The sequence below is a fragment of the Euleptes europaea genome, chromosome 5 (assembly GCF_029931775.1).
Source record: "Euleptes europaea isolate rEulEur1 chromosome 5, rEulEur1.hap1, whole genome shotgun sequence".
NCBI lineage: Eukaryota > Metazoa > Chordata > Lepidosauria > Squamata > Sphaerodactylidae > Euleptes > Euleptes europaea.
This window is the reverse complement of record NC_079316.1, coordinates 77391536-77415289: the sequence shown is the minus strand read 5'-3', so window position 1 is coordinate 77415289 and position 23754 is coordinate 77391536. Positions and strand designations below refer to the sequence as shown.

The 23754-nt window shown below is 43.6% G+C and overlaps 1 protein-coding gene across 1 annotated transcript in view; it reads right to left on the bottom strand.

Moving 5' to 3' along the window:
- Positions 1-23754, bottom strand: part of LRRC27 (leucine rich repeat containing 27) — a 45836-nt gene that overhangs the window by 4149 nt on the left and 17933 nt on the right. The window contains exons 6-10 of the mRNA XM_056850256.1: positions 19922-20168; positions 13443-13574; positions 11206-11302; positions 10425-10427; positions 202-338 (exon numbers count right to left, since the gene is read on the bottom strand). Coding sequence (XP_056706234.1) covers positions 202-338; positions 10425-10427; positions 11206-11302; positions 13443-13574; positions 19922-20168 — 616 coding nt within the window. The remainder of the gene's footprint in view (positions 1-201; positions 339-10424; positions 10428-11205; positions 11303-13442; positions 13575-19921; positions 20169-23754) is intronic.

Here is a 23754-nt window from a genome sequence, read left to right as displayed (position 1 = left end):
AAGGAGGGAATCATTGAGCATCCCTTTGCAATTCACATTCCTAATTAAAATGTGATGCATTTGAGTTCAGAGTCATTTGCAAAGAAACTTCAAATGCAACAGGAGCCGAAAGAGAAGACGCCAGCATGAAAGGCCTAAGTACCCCATCACCAAGGCATTTTCCCCAATGCAAACCCAGTCTGCTTCTAGATTTGCTCTCACTTTGCCTCCTCAGTGGGATTCTCTGTGCTCAAATTCCGCGTCATCTCTGTTGGGTCTTTGTTCGGTAGTCCCCAGCCTTCTCGATTGCCATGGTAATTGCTATCATCGTCCGTAGCATAAGGCGCATTCTGTGAAACCTAGAGTAATGCACCATAGTACACCATTAGCACATTCTGAGGGGAAGCAACAAACCTCTGCAAGACTCTGGCAGGGCAGGGCCCCTTGGTACCTTAAGCAATCTTGTAGCAGGGAGGTTTTCACTCACTGCCCCTTATCTGAAATTCTTTTCTTTTTACAATTCTCAGTAGAACATAAGAAAAGCCCTGCTGTATCATCAGACCAAGGCCCATCAAGTCCAGCAGTCTGTTTACAAAGTGGCCAACCAGGTGCCTCTAGGAAGCCCACAAACAAGACGACTGCAGCAGCATTATCCTGCCTGTGTTCCACAGCACCCTATATAACAGGCATGCTCCTCTGATACTAGAGAGAATGGGTATGCATCATGACTAGTATCCATTTTGACTAGTAGCCATGGATAGCCCTCTCCTCCGTGAACATGTACACTTCCTCTTAAAGCCTTCCAAGTTGGCAGCCATCACCACATCCCGGGGCAGGGAGTTCCACAATTTAACTATGCATTGTGTGAAGAAAATACTTCCTTTTATGGAAGTCCAGGTGCGTATTAAATCTGGCAAGTGAAAGTCCTGTTGAGCTTATCTAGATGTTTCCTCGTTACTACCCAACAGAGATCCTGACCTAGGTGGCCCTAGGAGGAGGAGGAGAAGAAAAAGAGTTGGTTTTTATATGCCAACTTTCTCTACCACTCAAGGAAGAATCAAAACAGCTTACAATCACCTTCCCTTCCCCACAACAGACACCCTGTGAGGTAGGTGGGGCTGAGAGCTGTGACTAGCTCAAGGTCACCCAGCTGGCTTCATATGTAGGAGTGGGGAAACAAATCCAGTTCACCAGATTAGCCTCCGCTGCTCATGTGGAGGAGTGGCGAATCAAACCCTGTTCTCCACATCAGAGTCCACCGCTCCAAACCACCGCTCTCAACCACTACACCACGCAAGCCTGATCTCCTCAGATGTTGGAAGCTAAGCTGTGGCATTCTCCTGTTGTTAATTCAAATCCCAAATGAGGGCTCAAAGCATTCATGTTGGAAGCTAATTTCTGCTTCTCCATCCTAACACCCATTGGCCACACTCGGTTCTTATCCAGCACTACAGACAGCCAAGGAATATCCCACCCATTCCTCACCCCCCACACGTTTTTTTTCACATGCCAAAACAGCAGTGTGTGTGGGGAGGTCCAGCCATTTCAGCATTTGAAAATGCACGGGGGGGGGGGGAGGGAGAGAACAAGAGCGCCTCATCCTGCCACGCTCCCATCACAGTTTTTTAAAATCACCTCATTGGGCTTTAAAATGGTGGTGGCGTCTAAGGGTCAGATCCATGGATGCTGTCATGTCCAGCTTGGCCCAGAGTGCAATGAAGGAACCCAGGCTAGAAATTAACTCCAGGAATCCATGATGCACGGATGCAGGTGTGCGGGTTAACTGGCGTTAGTTTCCCCATACGGATTCCTCCTCCATGTTCTGAGTGAAAAGGGAATGGGAGGAAAGAGGAACAGCAACAAACTGTTCCCAGTAACAAGCAAAGTTGTTCCCAGCAACAAACAAACATTAAGACATATCGTCTTAATGTTAGCTAAATGTGCTATCTGTATGCAGCCTATGGCTTATCCCAGCAGTCTCATGTCACAGCTTCCAACGCTTGAGACTGCACCGTTTGTGAAATCTATGGCAGTCATATGGCACAACCTATTTACCGGGGAGGCAATACAAAAGTGACTTGGCTGTCCTCCAGGGCAGCTGTGGAAAGATGACACTCTCCAAAGGAGTTTGCCATCAGTGATGGCTTGAGAATCTTGTGCCCTGAGCAACGATTCACCTGTCCCAGATTTATTGCCACTAACCAGGTCAGGAGAAGTTGGGCCACCCCAGAAAATATGTGGGTTGCAGAAGGTGAATTCGTAATAGCATCTATAATATGCCAATATATGAAGTTCACCCCAGAAAAAACTTGGGCTGCAGAAGGTGAATTCTTAACAGAATCTATACAATGCCAATATATTAAGTTATGATACAGAAAAATCAAGCCTGCAGATTGGCCAATGTCACAACGATTACCATCCATTTAAGATGCCCAAGGCCTAGAGATTCCTGTTGCAAAATACTTACAGCCAATTCCTGAGCTGGTGGTGTACGGGGACGGCAGGGAAGAGGTGCAGTGGTGCCTCTTCCTAAGCCGATTCCCGTACGCCGTTAAACAAAAACAAAAAAAAAGCCGTTCTGCGGCTTTTTCTTGTTTAACTGGGGCCTTTTGCCCCATAGGGAACAGCGAGGCTGTGCTGTTCCGGCGCCGGCGTACCGGGCCAAACGGGGATAGGAAGCTGCCTAAATGGTGGCTCCTCCCCCCGGCCCGCCCCCCTGCGCCGGCACGGCCTCTCTACGCCGTGGCCTGCACCACGGAGAGGCCGCGCCAGTGGAGGGGCGAGGCACAGTCCCGCAGCGCTCGGCCGCCAGCGGGACTGGCCTCGCCGCCAGCATAAGTCCTTGTAATCGCACTTACTTTATGCCAATAAAGGTGATGATAGATTGATTACACGCACTTACGCTGGTGGCAAGGTCACGCCTCCTCCTAAGAGATTTTGAGGCGAAACCTCAAGAATGGGCTGTAATGCTCACATCACACAACACCCACAATTATTATTGTGTCCTTATCTAGGAGGCAAATCACATTTGTTCTGATGTGCAGCAGCCAGAGGAGAAGTGCCTCCTGGATCTCCAGAACAAAGACCAATCATAACTATCTGCACTTACCTATCCACAGATGTCATTCATTTTAATGCAATTTTGCAAATGGACTTTTTTTAGTAGGTTGCCTGCCTGCACATACGTATGCTAGTCATTGATATTACATCAACAGCATTAACAAAACGAGAAGATTCGGAGGGATTCCAATTTACAAAATGTTTCCTTATCTGGTTTCTTAGAGGCTGGTCTTGCTCACTACAGGTAACCAGAAAAGAAGTTTTATGTGTGTGTTCAGTGCCGTCAAGTCGCTTTCGACTCATGGAGACCCTATGAATCAAAGTCCTCTAAAATGTCCTATCTTTGACAGCCTTGCTCAGGTCTTGCAAATTGAGGGCCGTGGCTTCCTTTATTGAGTCAATCTCTTGTTGGGTCTTCCTCTTTTCCTGCTGCCCTCAACTTTTCCTAGCATGACTGTCTTTTCTAGTGACTCTTGTCTTCTCATAATGTGACCAAAATACGATAGCCTCAGTTTAGTCATTTTACCTTCTAGGATCAGTTCAGGCTTGATTTGATCTATAACCCACTGATTTGTTTTTTTGGCCGTCCACGGTATCTGTAACACTCTCCTCCAACACCACATTTCAAAGGAGTCTACTTTCTTCCTATCAGCTTTCCTCAATGTCCAGCTTTCACACCCATACATAATGGTAGGGAATATGATGGCATGAATTAACTTGATCTTGGTGGCCAGTGACACATCCTTACACTTCAGAATCTTTTCTAGCTCCTTCATGGCTGCCCTTCCCAGTCTCAATCTCCTGATTTCTTGCCTGCACTGCAGTCTCCCTTTTGTTTGATGATGGAGCCAAGGAATAGAAAGTCTTCAACAATTTCAATTTCCTCATTGTCAACCTTAAAGTTGTGTAAGTCTCCTGTAGTCATTACTTTTGTCTTCTTGATGTTCAGCTGTAGTCCTGCTTTGGTTTTTTGTTTTGTTTTATACATATATATATATTTGCCGTCAAATCACAGCTGACTTATGGTGACCTCATAGGGTTTTCAAGGCAAGAGAAGTTCAGAGGTGGTTTGCCATTGCCTGCCTCCACATCACGACCTTGGTATTCCTGTATTCCTTGGAGGTCTCCCATCCAAATAACAGCTTGAACCGACCCTGCTTAGCTTCTGAGATCTGACGAGATCAGGCTAGCCTGGGGCTACCCAGATCAGGGCTGTTTTAATGTCTGCCCGTAAATTAAACTTTGAGAAAGCTTAAAATCTGTCATCTGTTTTTATGTGGTTGCTGTGACTCTTTGAACAGCATGGAATGGAATATTGCTAAAATGAAGATTTTGTTTTCTTTCAACCAGGATTGGAAAAAAATACATATTTTAGGCATCTATTGAGAGATTCTAATTCATTAAAAGCCATTATTATTTATTTGGTTGTTTATAAGCGACGTTAATCACCTTTTCAATACCTGCTCAAGGCAATGTACAAAGAACACCCACAGCTGAGAGTTACACCCTAATGCCAGAAAGTCTAATCTGAACTCTGTATTCCCAACCCATGTCACATACTTCAGCCAGCTGCTCCCAGCAGTACAAGAAGAATATTTCAGTTGTTCTGTGTCAGGTGGTTCATCCAAGTCTTATCAAATGTTCTACCCATCTTGTTATTCTGCCAGTATTATTTAACCATTTGTTCCAACACTACAATTAACCTTCGTTTCTGCGCTAACGTCTATAATATTGGCCAACAATCTTACAGTGATTACAGTAATCTTACAGTAAGAAGTTACACCCTTCTAAGTCTACTGAAGTCAAAGGGCTTGGAAGGGGTCACTCTGTTTAAGAATGCACTGTAAGCTACGTGCCAGGCTCCACTGGGCAAACTAGAAGACAGTTGGATTGTGGCATTCTGTCTGGAATTCCCAGTGTGTGCTTTTTGCCCCACCTTTTTGCAGAATGACTGTCACTATGCTAACGCTCCTCGCTTTGGTTTTGCCAGCATCGTCACAGCAAGGTACAGGGAAAGCACCACATCGTCACTGTTCCTGAGCTCCTTCTTGGGCGGATCTCGAGTCACTGGACGCAACACAGCACCAAACTACAATGCCAGTCCTATTATGCAAACATGATCTCCAGATTAGCTAAATCCATTGTTGTTGTTTTTTCCATGGAGCCTCGTATCAGGGCAATGCTCGGGTGTCAGCTGTGAGGTGGAACCTCCCCAGTTCAAATCCCACATTAGCCACAGATTTCCTAGGTGGCCTTGAGCAAGCTGCTACTTTAGACTCCTCACCTGCTACATGACTGAAAAACATTTGAAGGCTACCCATTTAAATGTCCTGTGTCACACATACGCTTGATAAAATCGAACCCAGGGGTGTCAAACACATATGTTACGAGAGATGGATATGACATAAATGTCACTTGGTCAGGCCGGGCCATGCCTCACCAGTCCAGATCGAGAGTGGGGAGGGCGGCTGCCTCGCAGGCTGGATAAGAGCTCTCAAGGGGCCGGATCCAGCCCTCAGGCCGTATGTTTGACGCCCATGATATAACACAGTAAATACTTAAACCGTCAGCAGATCAACCAAATGCCCTGCTGAATTTATGTTTCTAAACGTTGGGCTAAGGCCAATTTTGGCCTCCAGCTATTTCCAGACAGTAGGAGCTGTAGCCTTTGGGTCTTTACTAACAGAAATAAAAACCTATGCTGTAATGTGAGAGCCTCTACAGAACACAACAGCACGCTGACTAATCTGTAGTAGTTATAATGGTAGCAGATTCAAATAGGTCACAGAATAGATAACTAATAACAATATAACATTAACATAAGCAGTAGCAAACTAGCTCAGTTGCCCTCAGTGGGCAAAATATGTTAATGTCTTATTGTTATTAGTTATCTATTCTGTGACCTATTTGAATCTGCTTCCATTATAACTATTAGAGATTAGCAAGTGTGCTGTTGTGTTCTGTAGAGCCTTTGGGTCTTCGTCATCTTCAGGCATGTTAAACATTTTTTCAGAAGGCCTTTCAAATAAGCTGGTGTTTGATGCATACTGAGGTCTTTTAGGGGTCTCTTAAGACTGCTGTGATGTTTTAGGTGACTGATAGGCTGCTTTATTTTATTTGTGCTGCCTTTGATTCCTAGATGGAGTATTTAAGATGGCTGCTCTGGAACTCTTCTCACGTTTTAACATATCGCTGCTGCTTTTAGTCAACTCAACTGGTTTTACATTTTTAATATGTGATAATTGGTTTTAGTTGGATTACGTGGGTGCATTTAAAAACACATGCACATATCTAAATCGATCTCCCCTTGTAGGCTACCCTGGGTCTCCCTCTGAAGAAAAAGATGGATATAAATCATACAAATAAGTAATTTAGACCAATCTTACTGTGTTCTGTGGATTTCTTCGATGGTGTGTGTGCTTTGATAGCTCAGAAAGCATACATATTAAGTATTATTATAGGCATTATCCTACACCAGCAGAAACAATCATTTCTTTTTTAAATTTCTTTTTACAAACAAAAAAGCATAACGTTCAAACCTACATAATCATCATACTGTAGTTTACATAGAGCTTACTTTTTTTCTTTTTAAAATTACATCTTAATAATTAATTTCTTTAAATTACAACACTCTATATTCTCATAACTCTTCATATCTGATAATATATTTATTGTAAAACCATGCATTCTCTAAATCATCGTTATTCTATTTTTAATTTAATTCTATTCTTAGTTATTAGCTATATAATTAAAGAAAACATTCAGTTTTTCTTGAAAGTCTGACATTGGTCTATTGTATATCAAAGATGTTAGTTTAGCTGTGGTTGTATATTCTGTTAATTACTCTGCCTTCCAGTTTGCCACATATATTACTCTTCCCGCCATCACCATATACTTGAATGGTTTGCCATGTATTTTTGGGGTATTGCTTGGCAAAATATTTAATAGCATACACACTCCTGATTTCCTGAATGCTTTGGAGGTCCCTCCCCCTGCCCCCTGTAGCACTTTGGATAAATGAAATTGTGTACCACTTGGATGAGAAACATATATCCATGCTACTACAAGCAAAAGTAATACACTACGCAGGACTTGCTGCAACCGGCATTGCATAATCGTTCTGAAGACAGGCAGTGACCAAGGTCACAAAAACTGAACTCAGTAAAGCCTGATGAGTTTGTCCCTCTGTGACTATACCTGCTGCTTTGCCTGCAAGCCTACTGCAGCTGAATAGGTAGCGCACGAGTGCCCTCTTGTGTCTCATATACATTTTACTAAAAAAAAATGCAGTTGCCCAAAGGAAGTGACATCTTGGCCGTTTATGCTTGGTAATTATGCTTGGTAATATATATATTTTTAATTTCTTCACACTGAACCATCGTTCCAGCATGAAGAAATAAAAATAATAATAATATATTTTTTTAAGGTCGGATTTACAAAAGGAACTTTGAGTGAGCATCACAATCGACCCCACATCAATGGCCCTTGTGAGCTTTTGAGCTATGCAGAGTTTCTATGGAGGTGGATGCTCAGGCTCAGAGAGAGAAAAAAATTAGGATGCTATGGAGTTGAGGTGGGGGATAAACTGGGAAATCAGTGGGAGGAGAAAAGTGGGATTGGCTGGCAGCTGTGAGCACAGGAATGCGTGTGCAGGAGGCCCGTTAAGGATGGACAGGTTTGGAAAGGGCTTCAAAATGAACATCCCCAGGGTCACCAGTGCAAGGAAAGAGGGGAGGAAGTGCCACTGAATGAGCAGACATTATGCTTTCTTTCTTTATATATTTATAAGGGCCTTTGGAAACACAAAAACAAACACGGACGTTCTCTTTCGGGGCCAAGATGACAGATTCCGCTCTCTCCTGGAACAACTGCAACATCTAGCCTACATTGTTTTCAATCCGGCAAAGGCAAAACCTCAGGAGGCATCCATCAGTGTTAACAATCTCCTTTTGAATTAAAAGCCCTTCTGTTTCAAACGCCTCCAAACAGCCTCACAAGCCACAGCTTGGAATATCTGCGCGCAGGACGCCTCCACACCTACAACGCACACGGTCCCTTCCTGCATCACCAAGAGCTAGGGTGCATATTTACTTGCATTTGAACCTGCTTCCTGTAACCGGCTTCCAGTGGAGAACAACAATTTAAGATAAAATACTGAAGAAAAGTTCTGTTGTGAGGATTAGTGTGTCAGGAGCCGATTAGGGGCTTATCGGTGCAGGGAGCTAGACTGGATCATCAGCGGATGCCTTTTGGCCCTAGAATCCCAAGGTTGTATTGCAGATACGGCCTTTCATTACTATCCTAGTGCTTGGAGATGTTATCTGCCTTTGAAGGAACGCATTCAGAAGCAGGCAGCGCTTTGGACTCTGTGCTCCAACCCCCTAAAATATTCTTACCGCACATCTCATAAAATTCTCCATTCAGGGATCTATCTCTTTTGATAGTATTGTTGTCTTCTTACAGAAATAAGAATGATTATTTTAATATTTAGAATTAATTAACGTATAGGATTAGCGTTAAACACAGAAAGATGGAATATATAAGGTATTATTTTCTTAGAAATCTAAAATGTACAGGGAGTGATGTAGGGGTAGTCCAAGTTAAAAGTATATTTTGTAGCAAATTCAGTTAGGTTATCAATATTTGACACTTGTATGTTATTAATTTGTATCTTTTTAGGTGCATTGTGTTTTCTACTCTATTTTTTTCTTCTGTTTCTATTATAAAGTAATAATAAAAACAAAGTTTAAAATAAAAAAGAAATAAGAATGATTAACTGCTTAAACAAGAATATATTAAGTAATAATAAAAACAAAGTTTAAAATGAAAAAGAAATAAGAATGATTAACCACTTAAAAAAGAATATATTAATGACCGACAGTAAGTAGCCATAGGTAGAGGTTAAGGAGCTATCCAGGACCCCTGAAGCCTGGCCTATCTCTCAGCTTCTGCAATTATAGCAGAGACTGCTTACAGCTTTTCAAATTTCTCTCACTAGCTGAACACTTCAGGTAAGAAAAGAGCAAGAATCCAGTGGGACCTTCAAGACTAACAAAATTTCTGACAGGGTATGAGCTTTCATGAGCCACACAGCTCACATCTTCAGATATCTGAAGACGTCAGCTGTGGTTCACAAAAGCTCATACACTGCCAGAGGTTTTGTTAGTCTATAAGGTACTACTGGACTCTTGCTCTTTTCTTTTTCTTAGCTACCCATCGTGATCAAACTTCACCTAAGAGACAGTGTGGTGTAGTGGTTACTGTGTCAGGATAGAACTGGCCAGATCTGGGTTTCAAAGCCAACTCCGCCATGAGGTTGTCCTTGGGCAGTCACAGGCTCTTGTTTTTTTTTTAAACATACTTCAGTTTTGTTGTGAGGGTAAAATGGAGGAGGAAAGAGCCATGTACACTGCCCTGAGTTCCTTGGAGGAAAGGCGGGATAAAAATGTGATTATCTAAAGCTAAAAATGCTTTTTAATTCTTCATGAAGATTGAAAACCTCGAGATTCCTAACAATTATGCCGCACTACAAACAGGAACCAAGGCTGGGTGGAAAGCTGGTTAGAGGCAGAAATTCCAGAGGAGCAGTAACAGGCCGGAGACAGCTTATCTGACGTTTCTCTGAGGTAAATCACCTCAACCTGGCACTTCTTTGCAAAGAGAGGTGGTTGTGGTTTTAGTACACAACAGATGCTCCCATGTGGAGCTTTTGATCTGGTTTTATGATCAAACAGGTGTGGGGTTTTTGGACTGCTCACGCGACACTGCTTGCCCAGTCATGCTCCAGTTGTCCTTTCCCCTCTTTGGTATGCTCTTCTATGTGACCAACTATCGCATGAACACATGAAGCTGCCATATACTGAATAAGACCGTCGGTCCATCAAAGTCAGTATTGTCTACTCAGACCCGCAGTGGCTCTCCAGGGTCTCCGTCAGGGGTTTTTCACATCACCTATTTGCCTAGTCCCTTTGACTGGAGATGCTGGGGATTGAACCTGGGACCTTCTGCGTGCCAAGCAGATGCTCTGCCACTGAGCCACGGCCCTTCCGGCTGATAAGAGTTCAAACGGACTCAGTGTTTCCAAATGGCAACCGATTCATGATGACCCCCATCCACAAGGCATTCCAGGCGAGAGAAAAGCAGAGGTGCTTCACCATTGCTTTCTTTTGTAGCAACCCTAGACTTCCTTAGTGGTCTCCCATCCAAGGACTAACTGTGGCTGACCCTACTTAGCTTCCAAGCTCTGACAAGATCAGGCTGTCTAACCACTGTACCACACAAGATCTTTCTGGGAAGACCACAGTCAAAGCAGGTTTACCAACCATGAACACACAAAGGTGGAGATTTTTACTCCCACCTACACCAAGACCATTTTTCTTTCCTACCCCCTCATGCCTGCCATTCCCCCTATCACCATAGGCAGGGTTTTTGTTGCTTTTTTTAATCAATGGTTGCTATATTAAAGTAAAGGTAGTCCCCTGTGCAAACATCAGGTCATTCCTGACCCATGGGGAGACGTCACATCAAGACGTTTACTAGGCAGACTATGTTTATGGGGTGGTTTGCCGTTGCCTTCCCCAGTCGTCTTCCCATTACCCCCAGCAAGCTGGGTACTCATTTTACCAACCTTGGAAGGATGGAAGGCTGAGTCAACCTTCAGCCGGCTACCTGAAACCAGCTTCCGTCGAGATCGAACTCAGGTCGTGAGCAGAGCTTGGGCTGCAGTACTGCAGCTTACCACTCTGCGCCACGGGGCTCCTACTGGTTGCTATATTGCTGTAGTGATTATCTACTACATGAGGAGATACCAAGGAAAACAAGGAAAACCCGTGTAGACACACCACTGCCACTTAGAAAGTGTGCGCAACAGGGCCATAACACAGCTCCCAGGAGCACCTGGGATTTTCAGTAGCAAAAGGCTTTTCTTTAAGAGGTGAAAAAGACAATTTCATACCAAGCGGGGCAAAAGCTCTGTTCTTCACTTGCCTAGAACAAGAAGAAGTACAAGTCTCTCTGTGTGCCCTAGCAGCTAAACCAGACCTTTAGGACAGGACAACAAGATAAAAGAAGCAAAGGAAGGCCAGTAGCGAGACCGGGACCACGTGGCACATCTGTGTCAAAGCTGAGAAGCAATTCATTGGGACAGCTCCTGCTGCGGGTACATACCATGTCTCTTTTTTCTGATGAAAATGAATACAGGACTGCCTTCTTCTCTTTCATCAACTTGGCCTGCCTCCTCCATTTCTGAAGCACTTCTTTATCTCTAAAAATAATCAGCGTGGTTTTTGGAAAACATTTAGTAAAGTTCACACTTACAGCCCCAGCAGTCAATACTGAGGGCACTAAGTAAATTTTAGACAATTAATAGTGGCAGTGGTAAAAATTAATCAGGGTTATGAACATGAAATGCGGCAGCAATGCACGCCTCTACAATTTCATGTTTAAATCTCATTGTTTGTGAGAGATTTTAGGGATATGTGGGGGATCCGTGGGGGGGGGAAGAAGGGGGGTTGATCCTTTATATCTGCCAGTATTAAAATTAGAGAACTAACATGACAGAATGGTTAGAGTTTTTGTCTAGAATGTGGGACACCTAGGTTTTATTTATTTATCCTTAGTCTTATATCCCACCCTTCTCCCAGCCGAAGCTGGTCTCAGGGTGGCTCACAACAGATAAAACAACATAAAACATAGCTGCACATAAAACTATCGAAATTAAAACCAACAGTCTCTAAGTTAAAACAGATGGCGTTCCTTACAATACACAGAGGCCAGGGGCCAGGCCGGCCTGGAAAGCAGCCAGGGTCCCCTAATCCGGGTCTTGAAAGGCAGCAAGGGAACAGGAAGGGAGGCCACCTATGTTGGAGAAACTGTTGCTGCCCTCGATTGTAGGTCTGGTAGAACAGCTCGGTCTTGCAGGTCTTGCAGGGCCCTGGTCTCAGTAGAGAGGGAGTTCCACCAGCCAGAGCCAGGGCTGTAAGGGCCCTGGCCCTAGCTGAGGACAGCCAAACACCCTTAGGGCTGGGGACCACCAGCAAATTGGTGTGAGCAGAGCACAACACTCTCTAGGGGGAGTATAGGGAGAGACGGTCCTGCAGATACAATGAAATTGCCACTGTCATGCACCTGGCTGTGTGACCGTGGATCAACCAGGCACTCTCATCCTAGCCTACCTCACAGGATTGTTGTGAGGATAAAAGGGAGGGAGGCAGCATGATGTATGCTGCTCTGAGCTCCTCAAAGAAGGATGGAATAAAAACATACCAGATAGAAAATGATAATTGCTTCACTATGCCATGTTAATGCGTGTATATCACTCACTGTTACTGCTATTATCAGAGTCAATGATAATGCAATCCTATGTGAAGCTTCTCCAGTTATGGGCTCTGCAAAGAGTTGCAGTTCTTTCTTTTTTTAACAAAGTAAAACACATAATGTTAAGTGTTGTATCAAGTATTCCTGTCCCATGAGTGACTGCTTCTTATGATGCTACCTCACACTGAATCAGACCATTGAGCCACTTATCCCAGCACACCTCTGACTAGTAGTGGCTGACCAAGGCCTCAGGCAGAGGTTTGCCCCCAGAACCTCTGGCCTCAGTTCCTTTTCACTGCGGGCTGAGCTGGGGACGTGCGGAACGCTCGGGCAGAGCCGCACACGAAAACAGCAGACTGGAACCTTGAACTGCAGATTGCCACCCAAGAGCAATAAAATGGAATGGGTGAGGAGCAATTTCCAGGAATGGAACAGTGCATGGGGGTGGGGAGTGAGGAACTGTTAAAATCTCCCACCCCCTTCTGCTTCCCACCGCAGTCCCTATCTGTAGGCCAGAGGTTCCTAAACTTTTTGAGTCACTGAGCACTTTTCAGGAGAGAAATTTGTCACGGAGCACTAATTTTCACCGAGCACCTATATACTAAACTGAATGACAGTAGTATTTTTCTTTCCAATCTCTTCACGGAGCGCTAGGAGATGTTCTGCGGAGCACCAAGTGCTCCATGGAGCACAGTTTGGGAACCTCTGCTATAGGCTACTCCCCCCTGCCCATCGTAGCTGATTTCCAGACTCGAGTATGGCTGACTGAAAACGCCGCTGGATGGGCATTTTGATAGAGAGTGGTGGGCAGGGGAAGAGTTTGCCTGCTCCCTCTTCTTGTCTGCTGCACGCATGTTCTGCCACCGTCACCTGTCACTCTGCCCTGAGTTGCAGATTGGGCACAGATCTGGCTAAGATCACCAGGAAACATTGTAAAGCCACCCGTCCCAGCAGAACCATGTGCATATATTCCTATCAGTTGTGTGATCTGTCAATTAGCGAGCAGTCACAGGGTGGCAGGAGGGTGCCGCAGTGTTCAGAGACTGCACTGATATTAGCCAACACAAAAACTCCCCAATAACACTTGCTTTCTCCGCTGTTCAATTAAAGCTTGTTTCTCCTTCATTTCCTTGAGCGCTGCCAATCGACAGTCTTCAGCCCTCTTAGCCTGAATAAGAAGATCGTAGGATGAAACTGCAGGAAACAGGTTCTTCTTGCCCCTTTTGAAATAAGCATGTTAGTACAGTCAATTAAAATGTTGCACCGTAGGATAAAGCAAAGTAAACGTTTAACAGCAACTTTTGAAAAAAAAGATGTATTAAGGGTCTTTCTCTCCCCCCTTTTCCAGGACCTTCCAGCTCAAAAAGTAAGCCCTCTGTTTCAGAACGCGTGCTGCTCTGGTGCCATAGCTGAGTAATATCAGAAGTGTTGGTGGCAACATTTCACATAGAGCTGTTTAGATTTGTTCTTGACTGAAAAATCTAAATAATTTGGCTTTATTCCTTCAGTTCTCCTTCCCCAAGAAAGTGGAAGCCATTAGCTTATTGACATGATTTTGGTTATATTAAAAAAAAGAAGAAGCTGTATGTGTCATCAGGAGAAAAAGTAATCAAACTGATTTGACCATAACTTTTCGTGCAATTATGGCTAAATGCATTTTCAGGGAGCTACATCAAGATTTCTGTCAAGACACGATCAGGTAACTTTATTGGGAAAAGAACAAGAAAAAATCTTGAAGTCCATAGGCCCCAGGCCGGCTAAAGTTAGCTATCAATAACACTACCATCCTAAGCAGAGTTAAACATAAGAACATAAGAAAGGCCCTGCTAGATCAGACCAAGGCCCATCAAGTCCAGCAGTCTGTTCACACAGTGGCCAACCAGGTGCCTCTAGGAAGCCACTAACAAGACGAGTGCAGCAGCACCATCCTGCCTGTGTTCTACCGCAACCAATATAATAGGCATGCTCCTCTGATACTAGAGAGAATAGGTATGCAGCATGACTAGTATCCATTCTAACTAATAGCCATGAATACCCCTTTCCTCCATGGATATGTCTACTCCCCTCTTAAAGCCCTCCAAGCTGGCAGCCATCACCACATTTTATCTGTTTTGAATCTCTCCCCCTCCAGCTTCAGCAGATGACCCCACGTTCTAGTATTATGGGAGAGGGAGAAAAACTTCTCCCTGTCCACTCTCTCCAAACCATGCATAATTTTACAGACCTCTATCATGTCTCCCCTTAGCCGCCTTCTTTCCAAGCTAAACAGCCCTAAGCGTCTTAACCGCTCCCCATAGGACAGTTGCTCTAGTCCCCTAATCTTTTTGGTTGCTCTTTTCTGCACCTTCTCAAGCTCTGTAATATCCTTTTTTAGGTGTGGTGGCCAGGACTGTACACAGTATTCCAAGTGTGGTCTCACCATAGATTTGTACAAGGGCAGTATGATATAAGCAGTTTTATTCTCTATTCCTCGTCTAATTATGGCCAGCATGGAATTTGCCTTTTTTACAGCAGCCACACACTGGGTTGACATCTTCATTGAGCTATCCACTACCACCCCAAGATCCCTTTCTTGGTCTGTCGCTGCCAGCACAGATCCCATCAGTGTATATGTGAAGTTGGGATTTTTTGCCCCAATATGCATCATTTTACACTTACATTGAATTTCATTTGCCATTTTAATGCCCTTTCTTCCAGTATGTAGAGATCCTTCTGGAGCTCTTCACAGTCAGATTTTGTTTTAACGATCCTAAATAATTTGGTGTCATCTGCAAACTTGGCTACTTCATTGTTTAACCCCAACTCCAGGTCATTGATGAACAGGTTGAAAAGCTCCGGTCCCAACACAGATCCCTGAGGCACCCCACTGCTCACATCCTGCCATTGGGAGAACTGACCATTGATTCCTACTCTCTGCTTCCTATTTTTCAGCCAGCTCTCAATCCATAAGAGGACTTGTCCTCTTATCCCATGACTATGAAGTTTGCTTAGCAGTCTTTGGTGGGGGACTTTGTCAAAAGCTTTTTGGAATCCAAATACACAATGTCCACAGGCTCATTCCTGTCCACATGCTTATTGACTCTTTCAAAAAACTCTAATAGGTTAGTGAGACAGGACCTACCCTTACAGAAGCCATGTTGGGTTTTGCCCAGCAGACCTTGCCCTTCTATATGCTTTACAATTCTATCTTTAATAATGCTTTCCACCAGTTTACCCAGAACAGACGTTAAGCTAACTGGTCTGTAATTTCCTAGGTCCCCCCTGGAACCTTTGATATAAATGGGTGTTACATTGGCCATTCTCCAGGCTTCTGGTACAGAGGCTGATCGAAGGGACAAATTACGTATCTTTGTTAGAAGTTCAGCAATTTCCCACTTGAGTTCTTGAAGAACTCTAGGATGAATACCGTCTGGTCCCTGTGACTTGTTAGTTTGCAGTTTGTCTAGACGTTCTAGGACTTCCTGCCTTGTTACCACTATTTGCCTCAGTTCCTCATTTTCCCCTCTCCAAAATCTCTGTTCAGGAGAAGGAATCTGCCCTGTATCTTCAACAGTGAAGACAGATGAGAAGAATTCATTTATTTTTCCAGCAATCGCTTTATCCTCCCTTAGAGTTTCTTTCTAGCCCATTTACTTCAATGGATTTAGAAGACCGTAATTTTACATAGGATACCATTGAAAATCCCAAAGACAGCAATGGCTGTTGTGATAAGTTCCACAGGTTTCAATGGGACTTAGCCGTGAACTTGAGGCTCTAACTTGAACTGGATTAGAGCCAAAATCCTTTCTCTCTCATTCGTTCTCTCTCCCTATTAGACTATAGCCCACGTGTTTTACATTGGAACAAAGAAAGGATTGGAATGAAAAGGAATGCAGGATATGATCAAGAAGGGATACATTATTAAGGAGTTGAGCTTGTGGGCATCCCTGCTTAATGCTTCCATTGTCATAAAGCGATTCTTATAAAGCATATTAAGAAAAGGAATCATACGCCCATTGTTGGCAAGAGTTTCCATTAGTGTATGGTAAAAGGCATTTTAACAGATGCAAAAGAGCTTAGACCGTTAGTTTTGATTCCAAGAACTGTGCTAGGTAATATTTGAAGATATGGCGCTGCCGCCTTATACCAAGTCAGAGCACTGGTCCATTCAGCTCAGCACTGTATACTGGTAGCCTTCTCGAGGACCTAAGGCAAGAGACAGGTCTTCCTTTATACCTTGCTATTGATCACCATTAAATGGAGACTTTCCGCATGCAAATAATGTGCTGTATCAGTGAGTCAGCATTCAGAAAGGTACGTTAGGCCTAGCAGGTTTCTTTTTCTTTGAGCAGAAGAGCTACCCTCTGGCCGAAAAGACCTGTTTCAGGCTTCACTTAGGAACAGGAGAGCTTTTAGTAGGATGGCACAACTCACACCTCTGTTCAAATGCTCTTCAAGAACAGTTGCTTGTCAGCTAAAGCATAGGGTGATGGTGGTACTTGTCCCCCCAACTTCTCTAAGTGGTACTTTGAAGTTCCCCTGTGTTTCAGAAATGGTTAGCTGCATAGCATTGGGGAAGGGGTCACTGCTATGAACACATGAAGCTGCCTTATACTGAATCAGTTCCTTGGTCCATCAAAGTCAGTATTGTCTACTCAGACCAGCAGCGGCTCTACAGGGTCTCAGCCAGGGGTCCTTCACATCACCTACTTGCCTAGTCCCTTTAACTAGAGATGCCAGGGATTGAATCTGGGACCTTCTACACGCCAAGCAGAAGCTCTACCACTGAGCCACGGCCCTTCCTCATACGATAGTGTGGTACTTTGAATACTGGCCTCTATTTGAGAAATGTAGGAATGAAAGAAACCTGAACAAGCATGTTAACATTGCTCGTTTTAAAGAGAATGTGGACAGCCTGCCACCTCCTGGTTTTCTGCAGTAAAGAAAACACAAGGATGGTTTCTGTGCCACACATCTTTGCGCTAAACCTGTGGCCTATACTACCCCCTCCTCGTTAAGTGCCTTGTTTTTGGCACACGTTGTTGACCGTGATTTTGATCTGCACAGCACACAGACTTTTCTGTCTCTTACTCTTTCCTAATTTATGCTCACAGCATTCCCTTAGATGTCCATTGGTGCCACCATCCATTTCTCCCTCAAGCAAAAAAAAAAAGGAAGTGCCTGTTTAGCCAAGCAATTTACAGCTCTGTGCAAGCTGAAGGGTGGTTACTTGGTATATTAGTGTTTGTTCAACAGACCAGAATATATGGCGTTCTCCTTTTGCTCTTTGAAATGCAGTGTTGGCTTTTAAAGAATTCTGCTAGAGTGGTCTGAAAGAATGGGAGCATTTGCAATAGCTGTTTCTCAGTGTATTGGTCCTTAACTTATTTTAATTTGAAAGGTGGCACAGAGTCTATTGCAAAATATGAAAAAAAACCCAGTTTACTCATAATCGTGTGGGTGAAGGAAAGCATTTTAAATTATTATTCAAGGGTTTGTGCAGCGGCTTTGTGTTAAACATTTGAGCAGGTTTTACTGCGTGTACTGTAAGAAGAAGAAAAGATAAGGCAAGACCAGGTATTCATAAAGAGAACTCAAATGGCCTAAGATAATTTTGCTGTTTTATTGTGCTGTCTTCTGTAACTATCTCGGGGAGGGGTTAACAGTTTAAATTGTAAACCATTTTAAGAGCCTGGGCAGAAAAGCGATATACAAATACAGCCAATAAATGAATCAAATCAAATAAACAGAGAGGGAGAGTTTTAAAAAATGTGAGAGGCAAGAACACCCGTAATGTGCAGTGGCTATTAAAATCTCAGCCTCACCTCTTCTAGAATGAATGGGCGGAAATTATAAGGGTGTAGACTTCGGCAAAACATTAACAGAAACCTTGGATCAGGGGTAGAGCATCTGCTTGGAATGCGGAAGGTCCCAGGTTCAATCCCTGGCATCCCCAGCTGAAAGGATCGGATGGTGGGTGATGTGAACAACCTCTGCCTGAGACCCTGGAGAGCTGCTGCCAGTCTGAGTAGGCAATCCTGACTTTGATGGACCAATGGTCTGATTCAGTATAAGGAAGCTTCCTGTGCTCAACAGTAAGAGCTGTTCAATAGCAGAACAGCCTGCCCTTTGAGGTGGTGGACTCTCCTTCACTGAAGGTCTTTATGTAGACGCTGGATAGCCATCTGTCAGGAATTCTGCACTCCAGCACTGGACGGAGGATTGGGTGGATTACATGAGCTCCAAGGCCCCTTCCAGCCCTTGACACTCTATGATCTCCTCCACTACCATCAATGCACTCACTCAGGCTACTGGCACAGCTGCTACAGTGGATCAAGTTCCAGGTCAGCTATGTTAGTCTATTGCAACAAAAACAACAGTCTTGTGGCACTCTGTTTGGCTCCCCCCCCCCCATCTGTCATGCAACAGAGTGGTCTTGCCTCCAGTCCGTTATTCAAGGAGCAATCAGCAAGAGCAAGAATCAAGCCTCATGAGAGCTGCAGGCCGGACTATGACATAATTTCCTCCATAGCCAGGCATGCCCCAACCTCCCATTCCTATTCAGGAATGTCATAAACTCCAGCTGCCTTTGTTGTGTGGTACTCATAATGCAAGTTGAGGGCAATTTTGTAAACTAAAAACAAAGGGCAGTAACCATACAACCCATGACAGATCAGTGCTGAAATGTCTGGGGGTGGGGGAAAATAACAAAGAGATAATCCAAGGTCAATGGGGTGGATCTTACCACTCCACTGAGAAAAAAGTGTATTTATTTATTTAAATATTTATACTCTACCTTTCCTTTTGACCAGGGCCGGATTAAGACCTTTAGAGGCCCTAAGCACTTAAATGATTTTGGTGCCCCCATATATATGTAAAAAACCAACCATTAATATTAAATTATTTAAGAATTTAAGAAAAATAATAAATAATATATTGAGCCTAGTGTGATTAGTGTGATTATTCTCAGTTCCCACTTTTTCTTCATCATTATATTTTTTTAAAGGATAAGAGTAAAAAATTGTGATGTTCAGGTTTGGGTTTTTTTTTTGAGTCACTGAATGTATGTAATTTTTTCCATTTATTGTGGGGGGCCCTTTTTGTGGCCCCTGGTTCAGCTGCACCATTTGCAATTTTGCACCATACAGTCCATGGTAAATCCGGCAATGGAAAATTTCTGTGGTGCCCCCCTTCCCTTGATGCCGTAAGCACGTGCTTATTTTGCTTAATGGTTAACTTTTGACTAAAGTTGGAAGCCTTTCTCCGATATAAGGAGACTTCTTCCAAATGAAGTGGCTCTTCCATTGGAAGAAGAGCCATTTAAGTTGCAGGAGGGCTCTTAAGGCTGGAGGAAGGGTACTTGGAGGATGGTTGGATCCTCTCCACTATGCGGGGACAGTGAAATAAGCAGAAGGGTCTGGTGTGATTGCATTAAGCCATGCAAAGCAGTTCCGTACAGGAAACGTTAGTCCTTCAAACATATGGCGCCAAGCTGTTTTGGCTTTTAAAATATAATACACACCAAAATCTGTATGAAGAGAGCATACAGTAACCCACTTGTAAGAAACATAAAGCTGTATCAGATTACCTGGATGAGCTAACAGACCATTTGCAAGAGAGGCTCGGTTTTGCCCTGGATTTCCTCGAGAACATGGAAATCATGGATTCATTGTGCAACTTTTGGTCAAGCAGATACTCTTCTCTTTCATCTTGTATCATTTCTTCCCTCAGCTTCTGAAATCGTATCATTTCCTCCTCGTTAGGCCATCCGTCTGACAAATCCATACTTGATTTCACAATGTCCGTCAAGTTTAACTTTTCAATGGGAGGCATTTCTGTTGGAATCAAAAAGAGGTCACTGGAGTCACTACGGGAACCAATGAGGAAAGGAACCTGATCAAAAAACCTGATATATAGATAAATGTGACTTTACACCTAAAAGCCTGACTGGCTTTTGTCAGTCTCTCCTCTCTTCATCACTGGTAAAGTGCAATCATAATCTGAAGAAGGAGCGGCAGGGAAAGAAAATAATAGTGCCATTAATGGAACTGGTAGTAAATGGCAGAGAATGAAGCATGATGAAAAGGAAAATAATACATGTGGAGGGTTTCTTTCTGGCATATGGAGTACACCGAGCCTAATTTTTCTACATCTCTTAGGGCTGGATCCAGCCAGCTTTTTCAATTCAATCTTTCCCAATTCCCCTCCTTAGTACATTCCCTGTCCAAAATGGCTTTTGCCCGTTAGTGTTCCATGATCCCTTTTTGGTGGTCAAAGGGGACCTCTCCTCCCCCTTTTACCAGCGGAAATACTCATTGGCTCCAACCCCTAGTTCCCTTTTATCTATGCTTTTTTGCTCCCAATTTTTAACAATCTTTTACAGAAAATATAGACCCTTTGGAAAACCTCCTCCTCTTGACCCTGCCTTCTCAGTTCTATAAACCTTTTCAAACTGTATTATCTTTCAGTCCTATAAACTTTCTATCCTAAATATCTGCAGGATCGGCTCTCCTGGTACGCCCCTGTGGGAATTGGGAAGGATTGAGGCGAGGCTTCAGTGTCAGTGTACAACAGAACTCCCTTGCAGAGAGCTGAGTTTATTTTATAGCAATTGTAATCAGCAGCCAAGCTGAGCAAGGCAGAAAGCAGCTAGATTCAGTGACTAGAACAGCTTGTACATTGCTAAGGCATATTGTTGCAATATAGGTTTCTGCAAGGAGCAGTTGCTAACCCAAGAACAAAGGCAGCTTGTTAGACGGCGTGATCTGCTAGCCTGCCCCCCCAAGGCCTGGTGACGTTGGTTTGCCAACGTCACTGATGGGTGGTGTGCCAGCAACCATCGGTAGGCCAAAACCCTATACCCTATAGGAACCTAGTCTAGGGTTTAAACCCCTACTGCCACTGGACCGTCCCCCCAAGGCCTTGCGCTATGGCGGTGGTTTGCCAGCTCGCCAGGGCAAGGCCTTGTGCTTCTGGCGGTGGTCTGCCAGCTCGCCAGGGGTCCAGGGGTTTGGGGTTCAAACCCTACACGCCCCCCAGAGAGCATTACGCTCATCTAATACCAACTTACTGGTTGTCTCCGGCCCAAGAAGTGTCCGGCTATCCTCAAGCAGGGTAAGGGTGTTTTCGGCCCTGGCCCCAGCCTGGTGGAACTCCCTCTCAAATGAGACTATGGCCCTGCGAGATTTAACACAGCTCCACAGAGCCTGTAAGACTGAATTTTTCCGCCAGGCCTACGGTTGAGGGCAGCGACGGTTTCCATCATTGTTTAAAGCATTTGGGTGATTCCTGTTTCTAAGTGCCATTTAAGGTGTTCACTTTGTTTTAATATCCAAGACTCAATTTAGATCTGGTCTACACACTCAGAACAATGAGGAAGTTGAATGCTGATCTAAGTGGGATAGAACAAACTGCACTTCAGACAGCAAATAAAGGAATCGAATATTCCCTTAAAAACTCCCAGGAAATAGAGATCATCACAGCAGGCAAAGCTTGCGGATAGAATGTTCTCCCCAATATGCTAGTTCTCTACGTTCAGGGATTTTTTAAACATGGAAGAACATTTAAAAGACCTCTCTCACCTGTATTCTGAAGCAGTATGGTCCATTTTGAATTACTTAATTCATGTTACCATCTTCTGGACCAACTTCACCCTATACAGGTTGAGTATCCCTTATCCAGACATCCAATACCCGGACTGACCCCAAAACCAGACTTTTTGAGCCAACGTGCAGGCTTTACTCACACGCCCTCAGCAGCATGCTAATTTGCTTTCTGATGGTTCAATGTACACAAAATTATTAAAAATATTGTTTAAAATTACATTCAGGCTATGTGTACAAAGTGTATATCAAACAAAAGGGTTTTGTGTTGAGTTGGATCCCATCCCCAAGGTATCACATTAAGTATATGCAAATATTCCAAAATACAGAAAGATCCAAAATATGGACCACTTCTGGTCCCAAGCAGTCCGGATAAAGGATACTCAACCTGTAAATTAAATGACAGCTCTACCTATATGAGGTGGGTGCGCAGTTGCAATTAGATTAGGAACAAGGGTTTTTAAATTATGCCTTTTAAATTTTATATTTGTCTATTATTATTGACTGTGTTGTAAGCTGCCCAGAGCCTGGCCCTGCTGGGAAAGGACGGGGTATAAGTCGAATAAAATAAAAGTGAATAAAATAAACTGACCATAGAAGCACCAAGATTCATGACGTTACTAGGCACTTTGTACTCTCTCACAGCCATGGAATGTGGCCTTGTCAGTTTCAGGCTTTTGGTGTGAACTGTTGGACCACTCATTTGCAGGTATCAACCATCCATAGTTTGCAGCATACCACACAGTCAGACCGTGCGATAATGCATCTGCACTTTATGGCCTATGTTTAAATGAGTTGGATTGTGGCCCTGTTGTTTTACCTATCCTAAATTAAACATGTCTTTGTAACTACATCTGTGTTGCTGCTTTAATTTTATATGCTTACTTATGCATTGTTATAACAACCTCGTTGAAGGATGCTTGGGGTTAGAACACATGAAATGCACACGTACGGCCAGAAAAGATTATTGGGTACAATTAATATAATCTAAAATAAACCCCAGAGAATGTACATATCAGGTGGAGGTAAAAGAGCAATACACACAAATCCCAAAGTGACTAGCTCGCTGGAAGTCTCCTGAAACATCCCAGTCAGAACCTGAAATCTCCGCGCTTATTAAATGTCACAGAGGCTAGAAATATTTATACAAGCAAGATAGAATCCCTGAAGACTTGACTTTCAATCTAATTGGTCTCCTGGGTAGAAAATGGGATAATTTTTATTCGTTCATGAATATTTGTTAATGGAATAAAGGGAGGCTTTTAGATTTTAAAGGTTACAAATAAGAATATAACCACAACAGAACCAAAAAACTTGGGGCTACCAAAGACTTTGAGGCGTCAGTCTGTAAACGATGTACTCAGAATTTTATCACTGAAATAACTAACTACTGCAGATAGATCACGATGGGTAGCTGTGTTTGTCAATAGCAGTAGAAAAGAGCAAGAGTCCCATAGCACCTTAAAGACTAACAAAATTTCTGGCAGGGTATGAACTTTCATGAGCCACAGCTCACTTCTTCAGGCTGAAGAAGTGAGCTGTGGCTCACAAAAGTTCATACCCTGCCAGAAATTTTGTTAGTCTTTAAGGTGCTACTGTACTCTTGCTCTTTTCTACAGAACTACTGCAGGAATGCTTTGGTGTCAATTCTCTATCTGCAGAAAAGGTAGTCAGCATGGCCAGAACTGACATTGCTGACCATTCCTTCAGGGCTGCACATGAAGTTCCCAATTCTGCAAAAGAAATTTGCCATGGCTGCAGAATGAAAAAATCTAGTACTAGAAAATTCATATACACAAGTGGGCATGCTTTGAAAACC